The sequence below is a fragment of the Vulpes lagopus genome, chromosome 4, assembly GCF_018345385.1.
Source record: "Vulpes lagopus strain Blue_001 chromosome 4, ASM1834538v1, whole genome shotgun sequence".
NCBI classification, from domain to species: Eukaryota; Metazoa; Chordata; class Mammalia; order Carnivora; family Canidae; genus Vulpes; species Vulpes lagopus.
The window spans coordinates 144,462,862-144,482,523 of NC_054827.1; the positions used below are offsets into that span (position 1 = coordinate 144,462,862).

At 36.6% G+C, this 19,662-nt stretch overlaps 1 protein-coding gene across 7 annotated transcripts in view; it reads right to left on the minus strand.

Annotated features, from left to right (window-relative positions):
- RBPJ (recombination signal binding protein for immunoglobulin kappa J region) overlaps window positions 1–19,662 on the minus strand; it is a 225,027-nt gene that overhangs the window by 58,361 nt on the left and 147,004 nt on the right. For 2 of the 7 annotated variants that reach the window (XM_041751592.1, XM_041751590.1), the window contains exon 2: window positions 8,199–8,381. The exons of 4 other annotated variants lie outside the window; for them this stretch is intronic. In XM_041751592.1, coding sequence (XP_041607526.1) covers window positions 8,199–8,215 — 17 coding nt within the window. In that variant the 5' untranslated portion in view covers window positions 8,216–8,381. Of the gene's footprint in view, window positions 1–8,198; window positions 8,382–10,066; window positions 17,690–19,662 lie in introns of those variants that run through there. One more of the 7 variants, XM_041751589.1, reaches the window with a different exon arrangement.

The window sequence follows — 19,662 nt, forward strand, 5'->3', positions numbered from 1 at the left end:
TAAAGAATTATAACTAAATATCGCAGTAATGGGAAAAAATGCCAACCTGTTTCCACAATAAATTAAATATGCACAGTGGACTTTTTTTAGGCCATAACTTTCATGCTGAACAATCTTTTTTATTTTTAAATAGCAGAAGTGTACATCAGAGAAATATGGCCAAAGCTATAAGCTTATATTATTCACATTAATGTTGACTCAAGAGTGTATAGTATTAATACCAAGTTATTAAATATAAGCCTATACACAGTATATGTTCACTAAACTAATAAGCCAGAATAGCACGTCATGTTAAAAAAGAAAAAAGGCAATAAAAACAAAAAAATTATGGAATAGTAGCTCAAACTCTATTATTTAGACTATTTTAACAATAATTATGAACAAGCCAATCTAAAATTAATAAATTATTATCTACATTAGAGAAAAAATTATAGTCTCCCAAATAAGCTGATATTAAATTTACAAGCTTTACAATGCAGAGAAAAAGGAACTATTTTACCCAAGTCCAAAAAGCTACAATGATGATAAATTTCCTCACTTTCATTATTTTCTCCTCAGAGCTGTCCTGATATAGGTTACCATTATTACTTGCTCAACAATATCGTGTTCCTTAATGAAGCATGTTGACAACTTCCAAATAGCAATAATCCATGTTTCTGACAGATTCTGTAAGTGGCATCAAGATCTAAATGGAGCTACAAACAATACACCTGAAGAGAGGTCCTCAGAAGTCCATATTCATTCATGTAATTTTGAGAAGTCTAAAACGAATTGAAAGAAGAGCTTACATATACTAGGTATAGGTCTCCAGTAATTTTACGTTGGCAATTTTTCTTTGCAGTATCAATAAACAAATACTAACATAAAACCCGTTACTTATAAACCAATATAATGATACAATTAACAGGCTAACTTCCTGGGCTTTTAAAATGACAGTAGTTCCTGGGTCTGAAGGAAAGTTTAAGATAAAATAGATCCTTAATTCTAAGTATAAATTGGAACTTTGGAATGAAAACTAAAGTTAAAAGGGGGTCATTTAAACTGTTGATTTTTTTTCCTGGTTATCCCTCAGTGCCTTGGTTTGGTTCTAGTATTCCTTAAGAATTAATCCTACTAGTATGGTCTTTATACTCAACAAATCTTTTAATCTGAAAAAGGAATACTCCTTGCCTGGGGTCAGCCCTCTTGACTTCTGGACAACTTGTTAGGACCTATATTTTATATTATTTTCATAATATCCTCATTTCTCACTTGGTCTGCCCAGGTTTGAGACTCAAAAGCACTGTTCACATATTAAATAGGAATGTAGAAATGATATCCATGTTTGTTCAGGTTGCATGTAAATGAGGGAGGGAGGGGGTTGTAAGGTAGGAAGAGAAGAGAGGAAAACACTAGAATGTGAGAGAGCAGTAAAAGAGAAGAGAAAAGGATTGCCTTAGCAAGTGTCAGAGCCACCAAGCTGAAGAGAAATAAAAGCAATGGAGTGTCTAGCGGCCATAAAAGGGCAATTGTCCACCTCCTAACAAACTAAATCTGGTCAATCCCAAATATGGAAATGTTTTAGTTGAAATACAGAGCTTTTCTTCTGTGGGATACAAGCACAGATCACAATCATTCTTTCCCTATAAAAAAAAAACCTCACACTTGGAGATCTACCACTGTGAGAAAAATCTGCTGAATTATTATATAAACTATTTCCAACTTTTGTTCCCCCAAAGTCCAGGTCTTTCTGGCAAAAAAACAAAAACAAAACAAAACAAAACTTTAGTCCTTTCACAACTTTTCTAGGACTTCAAGTCTCTATATGTGTAAAATACAAGTGTTCATTTTAACAACCTGGAGAGCTGGAGGTGGCATTTTCTAAGTCCAATACTCATTAAATGTTAGCTATTATGCATCCAAGACTTTTTTACTTTTTTTAAAAGTAGGCTCTACTACACCCAGCATGAAGCCCCAACACAGGGCTTGAACTCATGATCCTGAGATCGAGATCCGAGCTGAGATCAAGAGTCAGACATTTAACTGAGTCACTCGGGTACCCCAAGATTTTGTCTTTTTTTTTCTTTTAGATTTTATTTATTCATGAGAGACACGGAGAGAAAGGCAGAGACACAGGCAGAGGGAGATTCAGGTCCCATGCAGGGAGCCCAATGTGGGACTCTATCCTGGGTCTCCAGGATCTTGCCCTGGGATGAAGGGAGCCAGGGCTGAAGGGAGAGCTAAACCGCTGAGCTACCCGAGCTGTCGAATTTTCTCAGTCTTTATATAAACTTTAACTCACAAAAGAGTGCATTAATGACAGGATGCCTGGGTGGCTCAATGGTTGAGTATCTGCCTTCAGCTCAGGGTGTGACCCCAGAGTCTGAGGACCCAGTCTCTCACTGGGCTCCTTGCAAGGGGCCTGCTTCTGCTTCTCCCTCTGCCTGTGTCTCTGCCTCCCTCTCTCTCTCTGTCTCTGTGTCTCTCATGAATAAATAAATAAAATCTTAAAAGAAAAAAAAGTGCATTGAAGACAAAACTGTAGAAATGACCAGCTTTTCAAGCGGTGAATACTTCCTTATATATCCATGCATTGTCTTCATTGGTAAGTTAAGAGAATGGCCTGTGTTGCCATGGCAGGACAGATGCAGGTCTTAATAATCTGTATTACCAAAAGTTCATTCGTCTGACAAGTATTTACGAAGTACCTGTGATGACTAGGCACTGTCTTGGGGCAGGGAAAACGTGAATCAACAAAACAAAGTGTGTAACTGCAGGGGTAGAGAGGGTAAGATTGAAAATTGGTTCCCAGCAGCTGGAGCAACAGCTTTCATTTCAAAAGCACTTTCAGGGGGTTTTCCCTGTTCCCAGTCATCTCAGTTTGATATGTTACCGGCATCTCCTACATCCATGCCCCAGGCTGACCTGTACTCACAGATTACTCTTTCCAAAGGAATTGCAAACTTTTTTGGGTGAGCTTTAATAAGGCTAAATCTCATGCATACTTCATTAATCTAGATGCTTAGCTGCTACCATCAGCACTTCTAGCACATTTTTAATCACCTTCGTTTGCGCACAGTCCAACTGAAACACAAAAGCACTCAACCAAAGTAAAGCTCTGAAAATGCTCTCTGTCCTGCCCATCACCTCAAGCTTTCCTCCCCAGGATTCTGTATAACAAATAATCAAGGAACAGGAGGGAAAAGGCAGTTGTCCTTTCTGATCTCTATTTTCCAAAGTCGTACATTTCCAGTCATTATTTATAAAGATTACACGCAGACAAGATAGTTGTTAAAGCAATGTCTGAAGAGCTGTGGGGGCAACAGAAGCTGCCACTATTTTATTCGAAGTTTACTCACTCCAATGTGTAAGGACCTGGCCACGTCGCAGATAAGGGCTCCAGAACGAAAACTGTACTCCTCATTTCAGTAACAGTTTTGGCATGTGTGCACATTTTCCATATCACCTACATACTAGTCTCCTCATGATCACCTAATGAGTCTGTACTTACAAAACAGGGGCACCTGGGTGGCTCAGTTAAGGCTCCCACTCTTGACTTTGGCTCAGGTCATGGTCCCGGGGTGGTGAGACTGAGACCCATATCAGGCTCCATGGTCCATGAAGAGTCTGCTTAAGATTCTCCCTCTCCCTCCACTGGCCCCTGCACACCCTCCCCTCCCCCTATCCCCACAAATCAATAAATCTTTTAAAAAAATATTACAAGATATACTGACTTTGTTGTGTTTTTGAAAAGGAAAATATTCCCTGATTTTCATGAAAATTACTGATATAGCATATTCCACTTTTCGATGAGGTTTATGCTTAAGATGGGGTTCTAAAGTATTCTTTTAATAATATAGCCCAGATACCAGACATGCAAAATAGCATTTTTCAAAGTAATGAAATATAAATTAGCTTGAGAAAGTACCTAATGCTAACAATGCTACTCTTTATACAAAAGATTTTTAAACTTTACTTTCAGAATCTAAAACATTGCTTTAAAATTTTCTTGAAGCAGCTCATCTTCATTTTTAGTGTGTTTCTGACTTCTTTTTAGTAACCAAAAATATACTGGAACAATATCTAATAACTAACATAGTAATTTATGATATATTCTTTCTTCTACTCCTAGGTATGTCGCTGGAGTGCCATTGTAGCCACTGATCTCCATTCTAGGCCAACCAAACTAGAATATAGTTTAGTTTCCTCCTAAAACTACACTTTAAGAGAAAAAATCTACCAAAGAAAAAGAATACAAGTTGCTCTCATTCTCATGCATGATGATAACTAAAGTAAAGGGACACAGTTTTGAAGAACAGATGCCACAAAGTGACAGGATGAAATCCTGCTTCCTCAACAAGGCAAAAAGCATGAGGTAGCAAGTGATGAGATTGGAGTAACAGGACTAAAATAGTGATGGAAAGCAAGCAATGTAGCTGATAAGGGAGAGAGAACTGGAGAGTCTGGGAGAAAGCAAGGTCAGGTGGGGGGGGTGGGGTTTTTTGGGAGAAACAGAGTAATAGAAAAAAGGGATTAACTCTCCCATTCTCTGAATCCACACACTCTTGTTTTCTACCTTCACCACTAGCAACATACGCCTGTACAAACTGGCGCAAAGACAAGCAACCATCATTAAGGTACTTATACTACTGATGGTGGTGGGGGGGGGGGGAGTGGTATTACTTTATCTTCTGTAATTTCAAAACATAGTCTCTAAATTTAGTATATTGTACCCAATTCAGAGCAGGAACCATGTTCATTTGACTCAAATTCCAAGAACTTGCAGAGAAAGATGAAATGTGCTTATCATCTTTTGGCCTCCTATTCTGGCAATGATTTCTTCCATTTTTCAACTCCCAAGTGTAGAAAACTAATATACAAATTCCATTGCTATGAAACAATTTACCAGAAATCTTCATTCTCTTATTGTTTTCTAGGGAGGAAGAAACTATTTTAGACACAACCCTAAAATATACATATGCTGACACTGTCTTAGTTTGAAGCTACATTTATCTTAAAATATTCACCAGAAACTGTGATAATCTTCAATAAATCTGTAAAACAAAAATCTGCCCGTTATGAGGACACTGTGGTAGGCACAGGCACTAATCCAAAAAAAACAAAAGCTCTAACATTTACCCTAAATATTGTACTATATCTGATTTATGCTTAATCTTTTTGCAACATTAAACTTTTAATCTACCTTCTGAATAAAAGCAGCACCTATTGCATGAAAAAGTCTTAACATAAAAGGACTGTGAAAATGAACTGGGTGGTTTTCAGTATATATCATCAGGTTTTGGGTTTTTTTTAACTGTATGGATCACTTTCATCAATGTATAAAGTAAGAGTAAATTCCTCCTTTACTAGGAAATATTCTAAATTCCTTACCTCTGAGCCTTTATAAGTATTTACCAGGGTAAGCTTGGGCACCAACAACATAACAAAAAATAAAAACAAGGTTTCACATCTAATTAATTATAGCCTACCATCAGAGATAAGACTACTGAGCTGATAATCCTGCTTTAGATATCTGAAGTCTTTTCTGACTTTGGTCAGTTTGGCAGCCTATATTTGTAAGACTGTAAGAGTCTCTCAGTTGATCATTAACTGAATGTGGGTCTCTGCAATTCAGTACATATACGTACTCCTAAAACAAAAGTTTTACAAAACCATGTTGTGGGATATATTCACGACATTGGCTATTCTGTTCTTTTCTGCTTCATTTAATTGGAGGGGAAAGGCAGCAACTTATTAAATGGACTCCAGAATGGGCTGCCACTAGCAGTCTGAAGATCAGGAATCTATAGATGATAAATACCAGAATGTATGTCAAGGGGCAGTATACCAGATCAGTCTACTTGATAAAAGAGCCTTGATTAATCCCACCCAAAAGCTGTTGTTCTCCTCTATTCCCTAGATACTCTCCAGTAATAACCTTCACTTCAAACGAAACGGATGGAAGAGTGATCCTTGATGGTAATATACACCATGGCGTACCATTATAAGCACTGGAACCTATCCTGGTCACCTCCTAGCAAGGCAAAAGAAGACAGAACTAACAGCACCTGTGAGAGACATCTGTGATTATGGTAGACATATACTTAGTGGAACTAAGATAATCCAATTAACATACACATAAATGGGTATATATTTTGTTTATTTCTACATTGCAAAAATTTGAAACAAAAGGCTTTTTAAAAAATACCCTTTTCTCATTCAGGCACTCTGATATTTTCTGTTCTAATATGTGTCTTAATGCTGGTCATAACCCACTAAATCGATTTCTTGACCCACTAATGACTGGGTTGAAACCTGCAATTTGAAATATATAGTGTTAGACACACAAATCAACCTAGCAGGATAAGAGGACCACAGATAAATTATAGGTCTCTAGTGGCCACCTTTCATTATTGAGAAAAAGCCCAAAGAATTGAAAACACCAAACAAATAGTGATTGTTTATTTAGCTCTAGGAAGATCTTATGAGAAACTGTAAGACTCAAGATAAGAAAAAAATATAATACGACCCCCCTTTCAAACAACAGGTTCGTGATCTGGCATTTAATAATCATTACTACTGTTAATCTAACACTTGCTCCCTGCACAGCATCGTGTGCATAATTTATTTACATAGGCAGATATTTATATAAGTATGTATATTTTATATATACACATATAAAATGTATCAACATAAATTATACAATTATGTACTTATTATATTTTTAATATACAAATTTAAACTTTTTTCCAGATCATTTTTACAACCTGTTAAAATAATTAAGTGTTAGATCTGAAACACAGGTCAGTTGGCCCATGAGTCTAAGCTCTTAACCACTAGGCTATAAACTCTTTCCACAGGAGTTCTCAGCCCTGGCTGTGCATCAAGAATCCTCTGTGGAGTTACAACAAAACAAACAGATGCCCAAGTGCTACCCAAAAAGAGATTTTTAAAGTTGAAGTAGCAAATATTACAGAGAATTACAGTTTGTAAACAATATATCAAATATCATCTCCAACTCATGCCAGAAAAGATCTTTTTTTAAGAGCACACCACTGTGTGCCATCAGACACGAAATACCTGGGTGAAGTGAATGATTGCCTTGGTTAATAAGCAACCTACTTTACCTAGAAACTGTGATTAGATCACTGTCATAATAGACAGGAATTTAATATAAAGCCATTTTGTCTTAGGTTTAATAACTAAATTCCATTTAGAATTTAAGTGCTGACATATCAAAAGGATCTTAACATAGGACAGCCTAAGTGATAAAAATTACAGACTGCACTAGTGTATTTCTATTGAATTTATCTATCCATGATTTAAACAGTTACCTTCTCAACATACTTTCCTTTATTACCTACAAGATAAAGAATTCTGAGCCTAATGTAATATTAATAAACTCCACATTCTTCCTGGGCTCATTCACTTCCACCATCCATAAGAAAACATTTAGTAGCAAGAACACAGTACAAAATTAGGAGGTTTCTAAGGTTTCAAATAATTAAAAAGTGCTTTTAACTACATCAGGCAAATAAAATGTATGAACATAAAAACCGTACAATTTTTGACGGTTAAGTGGGTAATATGAAACCTAGAATTAACACTATTAGCAACCACAAATAACAGGGGGACTACATACCACAAACACATAAATGATTAATTAGATACATACATTAGTGAAGTGATAAAAATCACTGTTAATAAGGAGCCACTCATTTTCCTCTCAGGAAAAATTCTTTGTAAAAGACAAAAACAAGCACAAACTATAAATGGTTCACATAAGCATTATCTTGTTTGGTCAAATTAAGGCTCCAACTAAAGCATTTATCTATTTCCTATTCAGGCCATGGAATGACAACACTGCAAAGGACTAGTCTATGATGTAAACCAAAAAGCTAATTACAGACCAATACATGAATAATACCTAAACTATTTGGTGAAAGAAATTACAGCCCATTACTATTAAAATCCAGGGGAAGTATCTACCCCAGTCTCTTCTATAACCATATCTCAAAAGGGAGGGGGATCATTCATCAAGCTTGTGATATATGGATTTTTTTTTTAACAGAAGAAAAAATACTATTGCCATAGATCCATAACCAAAATCTATAATCTAATTATTAAAATCTCTTAAAATATGTGATAATTAAATATAGAATCATGAGCGTTCATTCTATCCATGACCTTAGGGTCACTGGGAGATTTCTAAAGCATACCTTTTAATCCACGCCATGGTACTTCAAGAACATGTTAAGGTAAGTCACAGCTTGGAACACTTCGATGCACCTCAAAACACCTCTGCCAGTGTATCTGTATCATTCTCCTTTCCTTTTGAGATCATAATGGTTCCGAAGAACTACAATGCTTCCATTTGAATGATAGTCTCATAATTTCAATGACTTAAAAACAAAAACAAAAAATAAGGACTTAAGTGTCAGTATGTTAAGCCACTAGTGCACTGTTTGCTGCTACTATGTCACTCTTGTCATTTTTAAGGTGAATCCTCATATGAATGGGAGGGAGTACATGCTTAATGGTCAGAGTGACAGCTTTTGCTTCATGGCGAGCCATCGAAACCCCACAAATCTCTTTGCCCCAACAGATTCTTCACCTTTCTTCTCCAGAAATGAAAATGACCTAAAAGACAGGTCTGAACACTTGGTAGGTGCTTCTGATTGACCAACTATACTATTCTGTGTTGTATGAGAGCTGGAAACCACCCACACTCCTGCACAAGAGGGAACTCGTTAATAAACACAGCAGAGGGCAACCCCCGGTGGCTCAGCAGTTTAGTGCCACCTTCAGTCTAGGGCGTGATGCTGGAGTCCCTGGATGGAGTCCCATCGGGCTCCCTGTATGGAGCCTGCTTCTCCCTCTGCCTGTGTCTCTGGCTTTGTCTCTGTCTCTCATGAATAAATACAATCTTTTAAAAATAAATAAACATAGCAAAGAGTCCTGTCCCACCTAATATTAATGTCACTGAATCATTTTAATTCCAAAGAGCTCTAGTTTTAAAAAAGCTTACTTCCATTAAGAGTATGCATGTATCCATGAACAATAGTTAACTATCAAGTTGTACTGTTGCTCTGTGATTGCCTTGGCAGGTTATTGGCCCCCCTTTCCTCCTCACTCCAACCCACCTTTCTTATATAAGAACACGTAAAACATTACATTATTTTAATGATATGAAATTTGTGTGTCACATTTTAAATCTAAGGATTTACTCTACTTTTGCCTCAAGTTTGACACTCTATAATAGTTACTAGAAGGAATACTCAAGCTACACAAAGAAAGTAAAACTAAATTATCAATAACATATTGATACCAATTATCATACACAATTGTCATAAGGCAATTAAAATTACTTTAGGGTGACTGATCAAGAAATTTTTTAATAAAAGCAAACCATAAGAAGGGCAGAAAAAAAAAGTCACTGGAAGAGGTTACACTCTGGGCCTGTGGAACAGCTTGTATAAAGTTAACAGGCAAGAAGTGGAAAATGACAAATTTCCCAGCTAAAGCTAAAAAGTATGTCCTAAGGAGAAAGTGGAACTATTTCCTGTTTAAAAAAAATAGACTCAATTGATGAAAACCTTTCAAAATCCAATGTCTGAAAATTACGTATTTCTGAGATTTAAATTTATTGCAGGTTGTGGGGAATGCAGATTGCAAAATGTAGGTCACTCTTCAGAAAGCTGATAATAGCACCAGGATTGCACGTAGGAGAGAACTCTACCAGACTAGGCAGGAAGAAACTAACCAAGAACAGAATCAAGGGACCTGGTCCAGCCATCTTTTTTTTTTTTTTTTTTTAAGATTTTATTTATTTATTCATGAGAGACCCACACAGAGAAAGAAAGAGAGAGAGGCAGAGAGAGACACAGGCAGAGGGAGAAGCAGGCTCCATACAGGGACCCCAACATGGGACTCGATCCCGGCTCTCCAGGATACACCCTGGGCTGCAGGCAGCGTTAAACCGCTGCGCCACCGGGGCTGCCCCACAGCCATCTTTTTAAAACTGATTGTTACACCACTCCCTGTAACCCCCTAACCCTTCCCACCTGATTTTATATGTTAAAACTACCTGGAAACACTGGCATTGCTTCTGATAGGTACTCTGTGCCTCTAAATAAATGCATCCTCCACACAACCATGAGGTTAATGTTCTGAAGTATAGCTCCTTCCCCCTGCACATAAAAATTAATGTCAACTATTGGGAAATAAAACAAGATATAATAAATATGCTAGATAATAAAGAATAAAAGCCTAGATCTGAAGCACTCACTCATTACCTCATTTAACTTTCAGAACCTTATTTTATAGAGGAGAAACACTCTGGTCAAGGGACTGATCCAAGAAAGCATAGCAGTAAAAGAACTAGGACTTAAATCTAGATCTTCTAGCCAAAACACCAGCACTCTTGTACTACAGTATTGTCAGAGAATACTGTTGGAGAAAAGGGGTGGTACTGAGACTAACACTTGCTGATACCGCACCAAAAACTGTGCTGAGCACTTTCATGTTATTTCATCCTTACCTCCCACTCCTAAGACTGACAAGGTGCCTCCTTTTACAGTGAGGAGATGGAAGCTCAGAGATTTAAGTAATCTGCTATGCCAATCAATCTTCTAGAAGAAATCAAGTCCAACAGTTATGTTTGCTTTTTAATCCAGCTGATATAACAATTTTACAAGTGCTTCTCATTCAAAACCCAGTTAACATATGTAAATGGTTTGTAACTTAAGACTATACACACTAAAGTAAAGCCACTAAGAATCAGGATCATATACACTCACTAAAATCAGAAACTCCATTTGATTCCTACAAATGAAATCTACTATTTTCATGAAGCTATACACTTGAAGACCTTTTGAAGATAACCTGAAAATCACAGTAGTTATCAATATAAATTTTAGGTGACCAAATGAGCATGAAAGGTATTTTCCTTAAGAGGGTACACTGCCAGGGCGCCTGGCTGACTCAGCTGGTAAAGACTGTGACTCTTGATCTCAGGGTCATGAGTTCAAGCCTCATGTTGGGTGTGGAGCCTACTTCAAAAAACAAACCCCCCCAAAAAAGGGTATACTGCTATATTTTTCCAACTGGGCCCTGTCCCATAAACTAGTACCAGTATTAGCCTCATGGGAGGAGAAATTTATTAGCTAAGAGAGGTGAGGCCATTCATTCACAGTTTATCGCTAATTAAAAATACAAACAAAATAAAACAGAACTTTAAAAAAGCACAGATGGACAGCTCCCTTCAGTGCCTCAAAACACTGTTAAACTAAAAGAGAAACAAAAAGCACTGAAAAAAAAATCCCCCAAATTAAGGACAGGAAACTCCTAAGCGACTTCAAATTTGAATGGAAACCAGGCTTCCACACTGCATGCCACTGTTGAGTAACAAGTTAGATGACTCAAAGAAACCATTTTTTAAATTGCTGAAACAAAATCTTGCAGAATTATTTAAGAGTCAAACTGCTATTGTAAAAAAACTTGAAAGGGTCTTTTAAACACTGTCTTCATCAATAATAGCATTAACCCTTCTGTTTAACTCATTTTATAAGCATTAATATCCAAAAGAACGGATAATAGGAATGGCCGTCAGAAATTCTGATGCCCAACTACATACCTTTGAATTTCAAAATTAATGTGTATTAAAGGCTGTGGATCTGTCTACAAAACATTTCACTTCTTATAAGAGTCCAATACATTTCAATGCTAGTTGTTACAGCCTCCTTCACTATGCTATGTCCAAGAGAAGAGCTGCTGTCTTTGCCTTTCTAAACCTATTATCTAACTACCAAAGACCTGGAATACACTAGGCACTAATGATCTAATTACATGAAAATGTTATAAACTCCATTTGGATACATGATTGACAACTAAAAGGAGAAAGTTCATGATATGCTCTAGACACATAAATACTTAAGTGAATGAAAGAAAATATTTAGGAATGGTTTATACATGCTACAATGACAATATTAAGAACAACAAAGATTTTGAAAGAAGACAGCTTAACCCAGAATACCATTTTTGACTGCTGAATTTTGCTTTGTTTGTAACTATTGAATACTTAACATACAACCATTTTGAAGGTAGATCAGCACTACTGCTAAAGTATAAACTTCAGAAAATTAGAAACAGATGCCAGTAACTTGAAATTTTTGTGCTTTTACAAACAGCCTCACACAGTAATCTGAAACGGCAATGATGAATGCATTCTGATGTTCACTGCACTATTACTTACTGAGAATAGGACTGGGGATTTCTTTCTAACACAAGAATAAATTATGGCATATCCATACAATGGAAATTATAGTCGATAATACTGAAATTTGTAACATGGGAATACGCTAATTATACATGTGTTTTCCTACACTGGGTATGTCTGTATGTATTTATATATTTTAACAAATGTAGATTATAAATATATTTGTAAATATCTAAGCTCCATGAGATCAAGAACCATTTCAGACATACCTCCAGCATTTATCACAATGCCTTGAGAGAGGTGTTTTCACATAGGTGACCATAAAGCTTGATGGTTAGAAGAAAGGTCTCTGAAGAAAAGACTGCCTGGTTCTGAATGTGAATCCCAGATACACAATTTACCAGCTATACAATTTCAGGCAAGTTAATAATCACTAGGCAACTTATCTTCTCCTTTTGAAAATTTGAGATAAAAATAACATTCAAAAAATGGGAGAAAAAAAATTAGTTAATACATGTACAGGCTTTAGAATACTATCTGACACATAGTAGTGCCCCAATGAATGGGAGATGGGGTGAGAAAGAGAGACAGTGGGTTCTCAAATACCTGAGTAAATTAATGGATACTATCTTTAAAATACAGATAGAAATGCTAAAAGCATATACAAATATTGAATAGAATTTTTCAAACTTTGCTTACCCCAACCCAACCTACATTTTTACATAACAACCTGATACACACTCCTGTAGTTATATTGTATCCTATTCTATCATGAATTTATTTAAATGCTAGTTGTAACCCACTAAATTCATTTCATGACAACTAGCAGGTCACTTTGTAAATCACGGACTCTTAAGTTGTCCTTTATTTTTGTCCTTCAACTTTATTTCTAAACAAGGGGCAAGACTACCCATTAAATCAAGAATCTAAGGTCAGAAAATACTTCAAAAAAGTTTTTGATTTCTCACATATTTTTTTATTCTAAATTTTATTCTTTACCCTTAAATCACCAGAAATCTTACAGAAAAATTTAAGACCATTAAAAAGTGACACAAATTTGCCAGCTTTTAACATATATCCAGGTGGACTTACTCTTGAAGAATTAAATTTGGATAAGAAAAGAACACAAAGTTAAGAAAGGAATGAAAGAATACAGGGTTCTGGGTTTAGTATCTAGATGGAGAACTGCATTCCCACAGGGTCTTTTCTGATCCAGCTTCTGGTCCTCTCCAAACTCATACAAAGACAACGTATGTTCTAGCCACACTGGAACTTACACATCTCTCAGAACACACTATGGTGTTTTAGATCTCCTGGCCTCTGCACATGCTATTTTGCCCCACTCTCCCACATCCCTGAACTGCAGGAGCAGTGTGAAAAACAGACTTTAACATCACATGATAATATAAGAATAAAGGAAAGAAAAAAATGAAATAGGTGAGACTAGAAGCGAACAATCTTTTAAATGTTTTCAGTGCCTACAATGTATGATATGTGAGCCAAGTTGGTATTTTTACGTAAATTCTCCCAAGTTATTTATGTATAAAAAATGTTTAAAAAGAAAAATAGCAAATGCTGAATTGATGAAACAAAGTCTTTCAAATTAGATAATGTAATGTACTTGATGTGTTCTTTGGACACTTGAATTTTAAACAAGTTTGGCAAACCAAGTCCTCAGCAACAGTCCAGTTATATATGATGACAGAAAATTAACCACCACTATTATCAAAGTATGAAAATCACATATTCCAGGAACTTCAACTCTAGTTTTTGGCAATGCTAAAAAGGATTATAATAAATCTAAAGCTAAATCTGATTGAATAATTTTCAAAGAATCTTTCCAACAATAATGAACTGCTCTGATTCCCATTCTGATAATAAAACCTTAAGTCCTTTTCCAATGAGGAACAAGGGGACATCAGAACCTACAACTAAGAGGCTAAACTCAGGATCAATAAGGCTCAATAACTAAAGGACACTTGTGACCTAACAATTTTGAAAGATAGAGTATTCGGTTAATTTTACTTTGAAGGGACTCCCAAATGGGAAAACCCTTTTCTTAAAAATGTATGTCCTAATCTTCAGTAAGCTTAACAACTTCCATCAAAGTGGCCTGCTGCTGCTGCTACCCTTAACATCACAAACACTCAGGATTCAACCACGATGTGCATCCGTATTTTCGCTAGAATTCTAGATGGCACAGTAAACACAGGTATAATTTAAACATAAACACACATGTGCACACACACATACACACACACACACACACACACACACACACACACAAAACTATCCTTTTTCAAACGGACTGGTGTTAGCAAGTTGTTACCTGTCCACGAGACCAAAGGTAGGAGGGTGGGGAAAGTGGAGAGGGACATGAAAAACCAGTAGTTCAAAAGTGCTGAGTAAAGGACATTAGGGAAGGAAGAGTAGTAATAGTAGCAGTAGTAGTAGTAGTAAAGCAAATCAGCTCATAAACCCTACTACACGTTTATTCAAAACAAATCAATAGAAGCTTCTTTCCATTCCAAGACTTGAGAGGAAACTAAATAAATGGTGAAGAGACTGAATCAAATTCAATTCTACTTTCTTAGTACTTTTTATGTACATACATACTTATAAAAGTGTTTATGGGTAAACGGAGTTTGTTATTTCTCCTTCAGCTTAGTTGCTCAGGGAGCTCTTTATTTAAAATAAAACGTAAATTTTGGTGACTTAAAAGAGTATGTTGTCATGAGTGATACAAGAATGTGCCGATCAAGTTCTGGACTTGGAGTCAGAAATCACAGGTCAGAAACTTACTGGACATGTAACTTGTCAGCACTCACAATGTGTCTGCGGCTAATACCAGAAAAAAGCTGCAGTAATAATGCTTATATGGGAAAGTATCTAAAACACTGGCCCCCTGAGGAGGCATAAACATTTATTTACTTTGCAAGCACAATTACAATGTCTGCTAATGCCACAATGTTAGAATCAAAATAAAACATGTTCCTAGGAATATTTTAATGTTCAAGAAGTACTTATGATTTAAGTTCATTTAAAAAAAATGTTTGCACTTAATCTTTATTCCAATTATGGGGGCGATGATCCAGTGTGTGGCTCTAATTCATGCCTTCAAGCAACCTCTCCTTTCTCGACAAATTCACTAGCTTAACAAATATTTGAACAACTACAATGTGGCAGCCCTTTTTTAAGCACCAAGGACACTTCAGTGCACAAATCAGACCAAAGTCCTTGGCAGAGTTAACACAATAATTAAGAATTTCACATGGTGGTAAATGCTATGAAGAGAAACCAAGTAGGAAAGGACAAGGACAGGAGATGGGGTACAACTTTAAATAAGCCCTCACTGAGGTACTATTTGAGCCAAGATCTGAAGGAGGTGTTGAAAGGAGGATTCCATGCGAATGAAATAAACAGCAGGTCCAAGATTCCTGAAGCAGGAGACCAGCGTGACTAGAACACAGAGACTGTAGGTGGATACTAAATGAGACATTACATGAGTGTGGGTGGGAGTGTGGACGCACATGTTCTGGGGGACACCACTGATCATGAAGGCCTTCAGCTTTTTATTCTAAATTTTGAGCCAAGGAAGATCAACATCTGAGCCAAGAAAGCTCAGTGGGAGTCTGGCTGGTGAGCAGAGAAAGATGGTAAGGCAGGAGAGAAGAAGCAGCAGAGATCAATTAGGTGGCTACTTGACTATGGAAGTAGAGATGACTGAGCCTTACACCAGGGGGAAAGCAGTGGACACATCACTCGTGAGGAAACTATGTGCCTATTTTAAAGATAAAATGACAACAACTCTGTTCACACACCGGATGGTGGAGTTGGAGGAAAAAAAGGAAGAGGCAATGGTGACTCCAAGGTTTCTCTAGGCTCAGCAACACAAAGGACAGAGTTACTTAGGGAGATAGGGAAGACCTCAGAAGATTTAAGGAGGGAGCTTTCAGTAGTTTGGCTTGGACATAATAAATTGGATATGCTCAGATATTCTAATAAAGTTTATTACAGTTTATCAGAGCTTTCTGCCAAGGCTAGGGAGATGTGGCCAACTAAGTTAGTCTACTTAGTTCTCTCCTGCAATTGGATATAAATATCCAATTTAAAAAAAGGAAAACTGAGGAGGTAAAAGTATTATTTATTAAGCAAGTGTTCTGATAATCTTATTATTTTAATTACACATCCTGCGCCATCTGCACTTCTCAGTATTAAATAAAAGATAATGTGGTAAGAGTATTTAAGAAAATCTCTAATTACAGAGACTAATCTGGGAGAGAGAGTCCATATTCAAACACTGTAGAGGTAAAACAAGCAATTTTCAACTAAGAACAGCAACTTATCTGACTGATGCTCTCAAGCCACTAAAACACCTCTCAGCCTCAAACCCATAGATTAGAAATAATAATAAATAATAAATTTAACAGACAACATTCACAAAGTGTCTCCACATGCTAAACATCTCATTTAAATCACCAACTACCTTCTAATAGCTTATCTTTTACAATGACACTGAAAGAAATAAAGCTAAAGAGCTATCCTATAACTTTAGTCATCCAAGAAAGAACTACTTTAAGTCTCCAGAGATTCTTTTTAATCTGTTGTTTTAATTTTCCATTACCATCTTCATCTGTGTTTTGTATTCTGTGCATGCTTTTCAATTTTCCAGTGCCAAATGTTATGAAAATTTGATGTGCAGCAATATATGTGGGTGTATGTTTTGATAGGAAAAGAACATCAAGGAAAAGCATACGTTAATGAGTTCTCAACACATTTTCCTAAGATGGAATTGTACTGAAATGTATTAACAGAAGTCACAATTCAGACAGCAGGTCCACAATCACAACTCTGCTAGAGAGTAATGGACTGCAGAGAACAAGGCAAGTGAGTATGTGTTTTCTAAAGAGTAATGCATCTCCCTCATATACTGATTCTCACCTCTCTTTCTCATTGTAACTTCAACCAGAAAATTATTACAACAAAGGAATCAAGATTTTGGAGACAGTTTTACTATTAACAGGTAACACCTTCTTGATGGCAACTCATCCAGCCCTACCTTATAAAAACCTGTATCACCTAGATTAGTTCATCAGTGCAGGGGATGTTTTATTTCATCCACTTAATCCTTCAAAATTCTTTCAAAAACTGATTCCTCAGTCAACCAAACTACAATATATATTACAACACCTCTCTATTTGGGGCACTTCAAAGTACACAAAATTGTGTACATATTACTAAAGCTTCTCAAAATCCCAAAGATTATATTAAAAACCCCAGGTCTTCTAAATCCTGTTTATGCTACACCTCCGACCATTATGGGGTCTACCGACTGGTAGGATAAGCATTTTAGGTCATTTTTCCAGTAGCCATGATATGTAGGAGTTATACCTTTTGTACTCCTCTCGGTGGCAACAAACACTATTTCCTAACAGTGGATCTATACAACAGTACCATGGCTTGCACAGTTTTATCAAATTCAATTTTATTGTGTTCATACTCTAAAAACAAAAGGCCCACCCCCTCGCCCCCCCCCCCCGAAAAAACACAACAAAAGCAACTCAAGTATCCACTGGCAAATAGATGGATTTTTTAAAAATGTGTATGCATACAATGGAATACTATTCTCTCATAAAAAGAAATTCTGACACGTGCTGTGTAAGGTGGATGAAACTTGAAAACATGATGCTAAGTAAAATAAGCCAGTCACAGAAGGACAAATACTCTATGAATCTACTGATTATGAGGTACCTAAAGTCAAATTCACAGAGATAGAAAAGTAGAATTGTGGTTACCAATGTACTTACCGGGGCTCAGGGTAGGGAGGAATGGGGACTTACTATTTAATGGATTCAGAGCTTCAATTTAGGAAGATGGAAGAAGTTCCTTCTGGAGATAGGATGGTGGTGATGGTTGTACAATGATATGAATGTACTTAATAACACTGAACCATACAATTAAAAATAGCTAAAATTTAAAATTTTTTGTCACGTGTATTTTACCACAATAAAAGAGTGAACACATCTTATAGAATATATCAGTGGAGTAACTTCTATTTCTTTATATTTTAATTAAAATTTCCATTACTTTCCCCAAACCTAGGCTTTCCCAAATAAAATTCTCATTCCACTTTTACTGACTTCATAAAAGGCACCACCTATGCACTCAGAAAGCTACAACATTCAATGTTTTAACTTCTCATTCTAAGCCACCAAGACTTACAAACTGATTTTAAATATGTACCACCACTTGAATCTGATTCCTTCCTCTCATGCTATGGCCTTCATTATAGCATATGATCACTGTAACCTCACAGCCAATCTCTTCCATCCTCAAAATCCTAGCCTTCACAGTTACTGCTCTTGAAATAAAGCTCACATGTAAAATCTTTTTATAGGGGAGACACCTGGATGGCTCAGTCAGTTGAGCATCTGACTCTTGGTTTTGGCTCAAGTCAGGATCAAGGTTGAGATCAAGCCCCAAGGCAGGCTGTGGCTCAGCAGTCTACTTGAAATCCTCTCCCTCTCCCCCAACTCGGGCTCTACCTGCATACACATATATGCTCTCTAATAAATAAATCTTAAAACAACAACAACAAATGTTGAAAGGCTTCCACTGTCTATTCAAATTCAAACTTCTGAACAACACATTAAAAAGTACTTTGTTGGGATCCCTGGGTGGCGCAGCGGTTTGGCGCCTGCTTTGGCCCAGGGTGCGATCCTGGAGACCCGGGATTGAATCCCACATCGGGCTCCCGGTGCATGGAGCCTGCTTCTCCCTCTGCCTATGTCTCTGCCTCTCTCTCTCTCTCTCTCTCTCTCTGTGACTATCATAAATAAATAAAAAATTTAAAAAAAAGGACTTTGTTATTTGGTCCAGCCTACATTTCTAGACTCATCTTCCAAAGCCTCTTACCTCCTAAACTCTATATCAGATTCTTTATTCCCTCTTCCCTCATCATATGTACTAGGCCCTCCTGCCTCCATGCTTTTACTCATGCTTCTGTATCTGTACAGAATCCCCTATTTCCATTCCTATTGAAATCTATTCATCAACTCTCGCATATGCCATATATATATATATATATTATAAACTTTTGAAGAACAATTTGGCAGGATCAAAACTATAAATGCATATATCCTAGCAATTCCACTTCTCAGTATGTCCCATAAAAATATTCATGCAAATGTGGCACACAAGGATATTTACTACAGTGTTGTTCCTAAAAGAGAAATACATCTAGTTGTGCACCAAATGGGAACTGGCTAAATAAATTGTTACACCTACATTATGAATATGGAATACTATACAGATTTTAAAAAAAGAGCAAAGTAACCCTAAATATATTCCAAGAACTCAAGAGTTGCCATTAACTTTTAAAAATACACATAACACATAAAATATGAACACAACATGAGCCCATCTACCCTGAAGAAAACCCAAACTATGGGCAGCCCGGGTGGCTC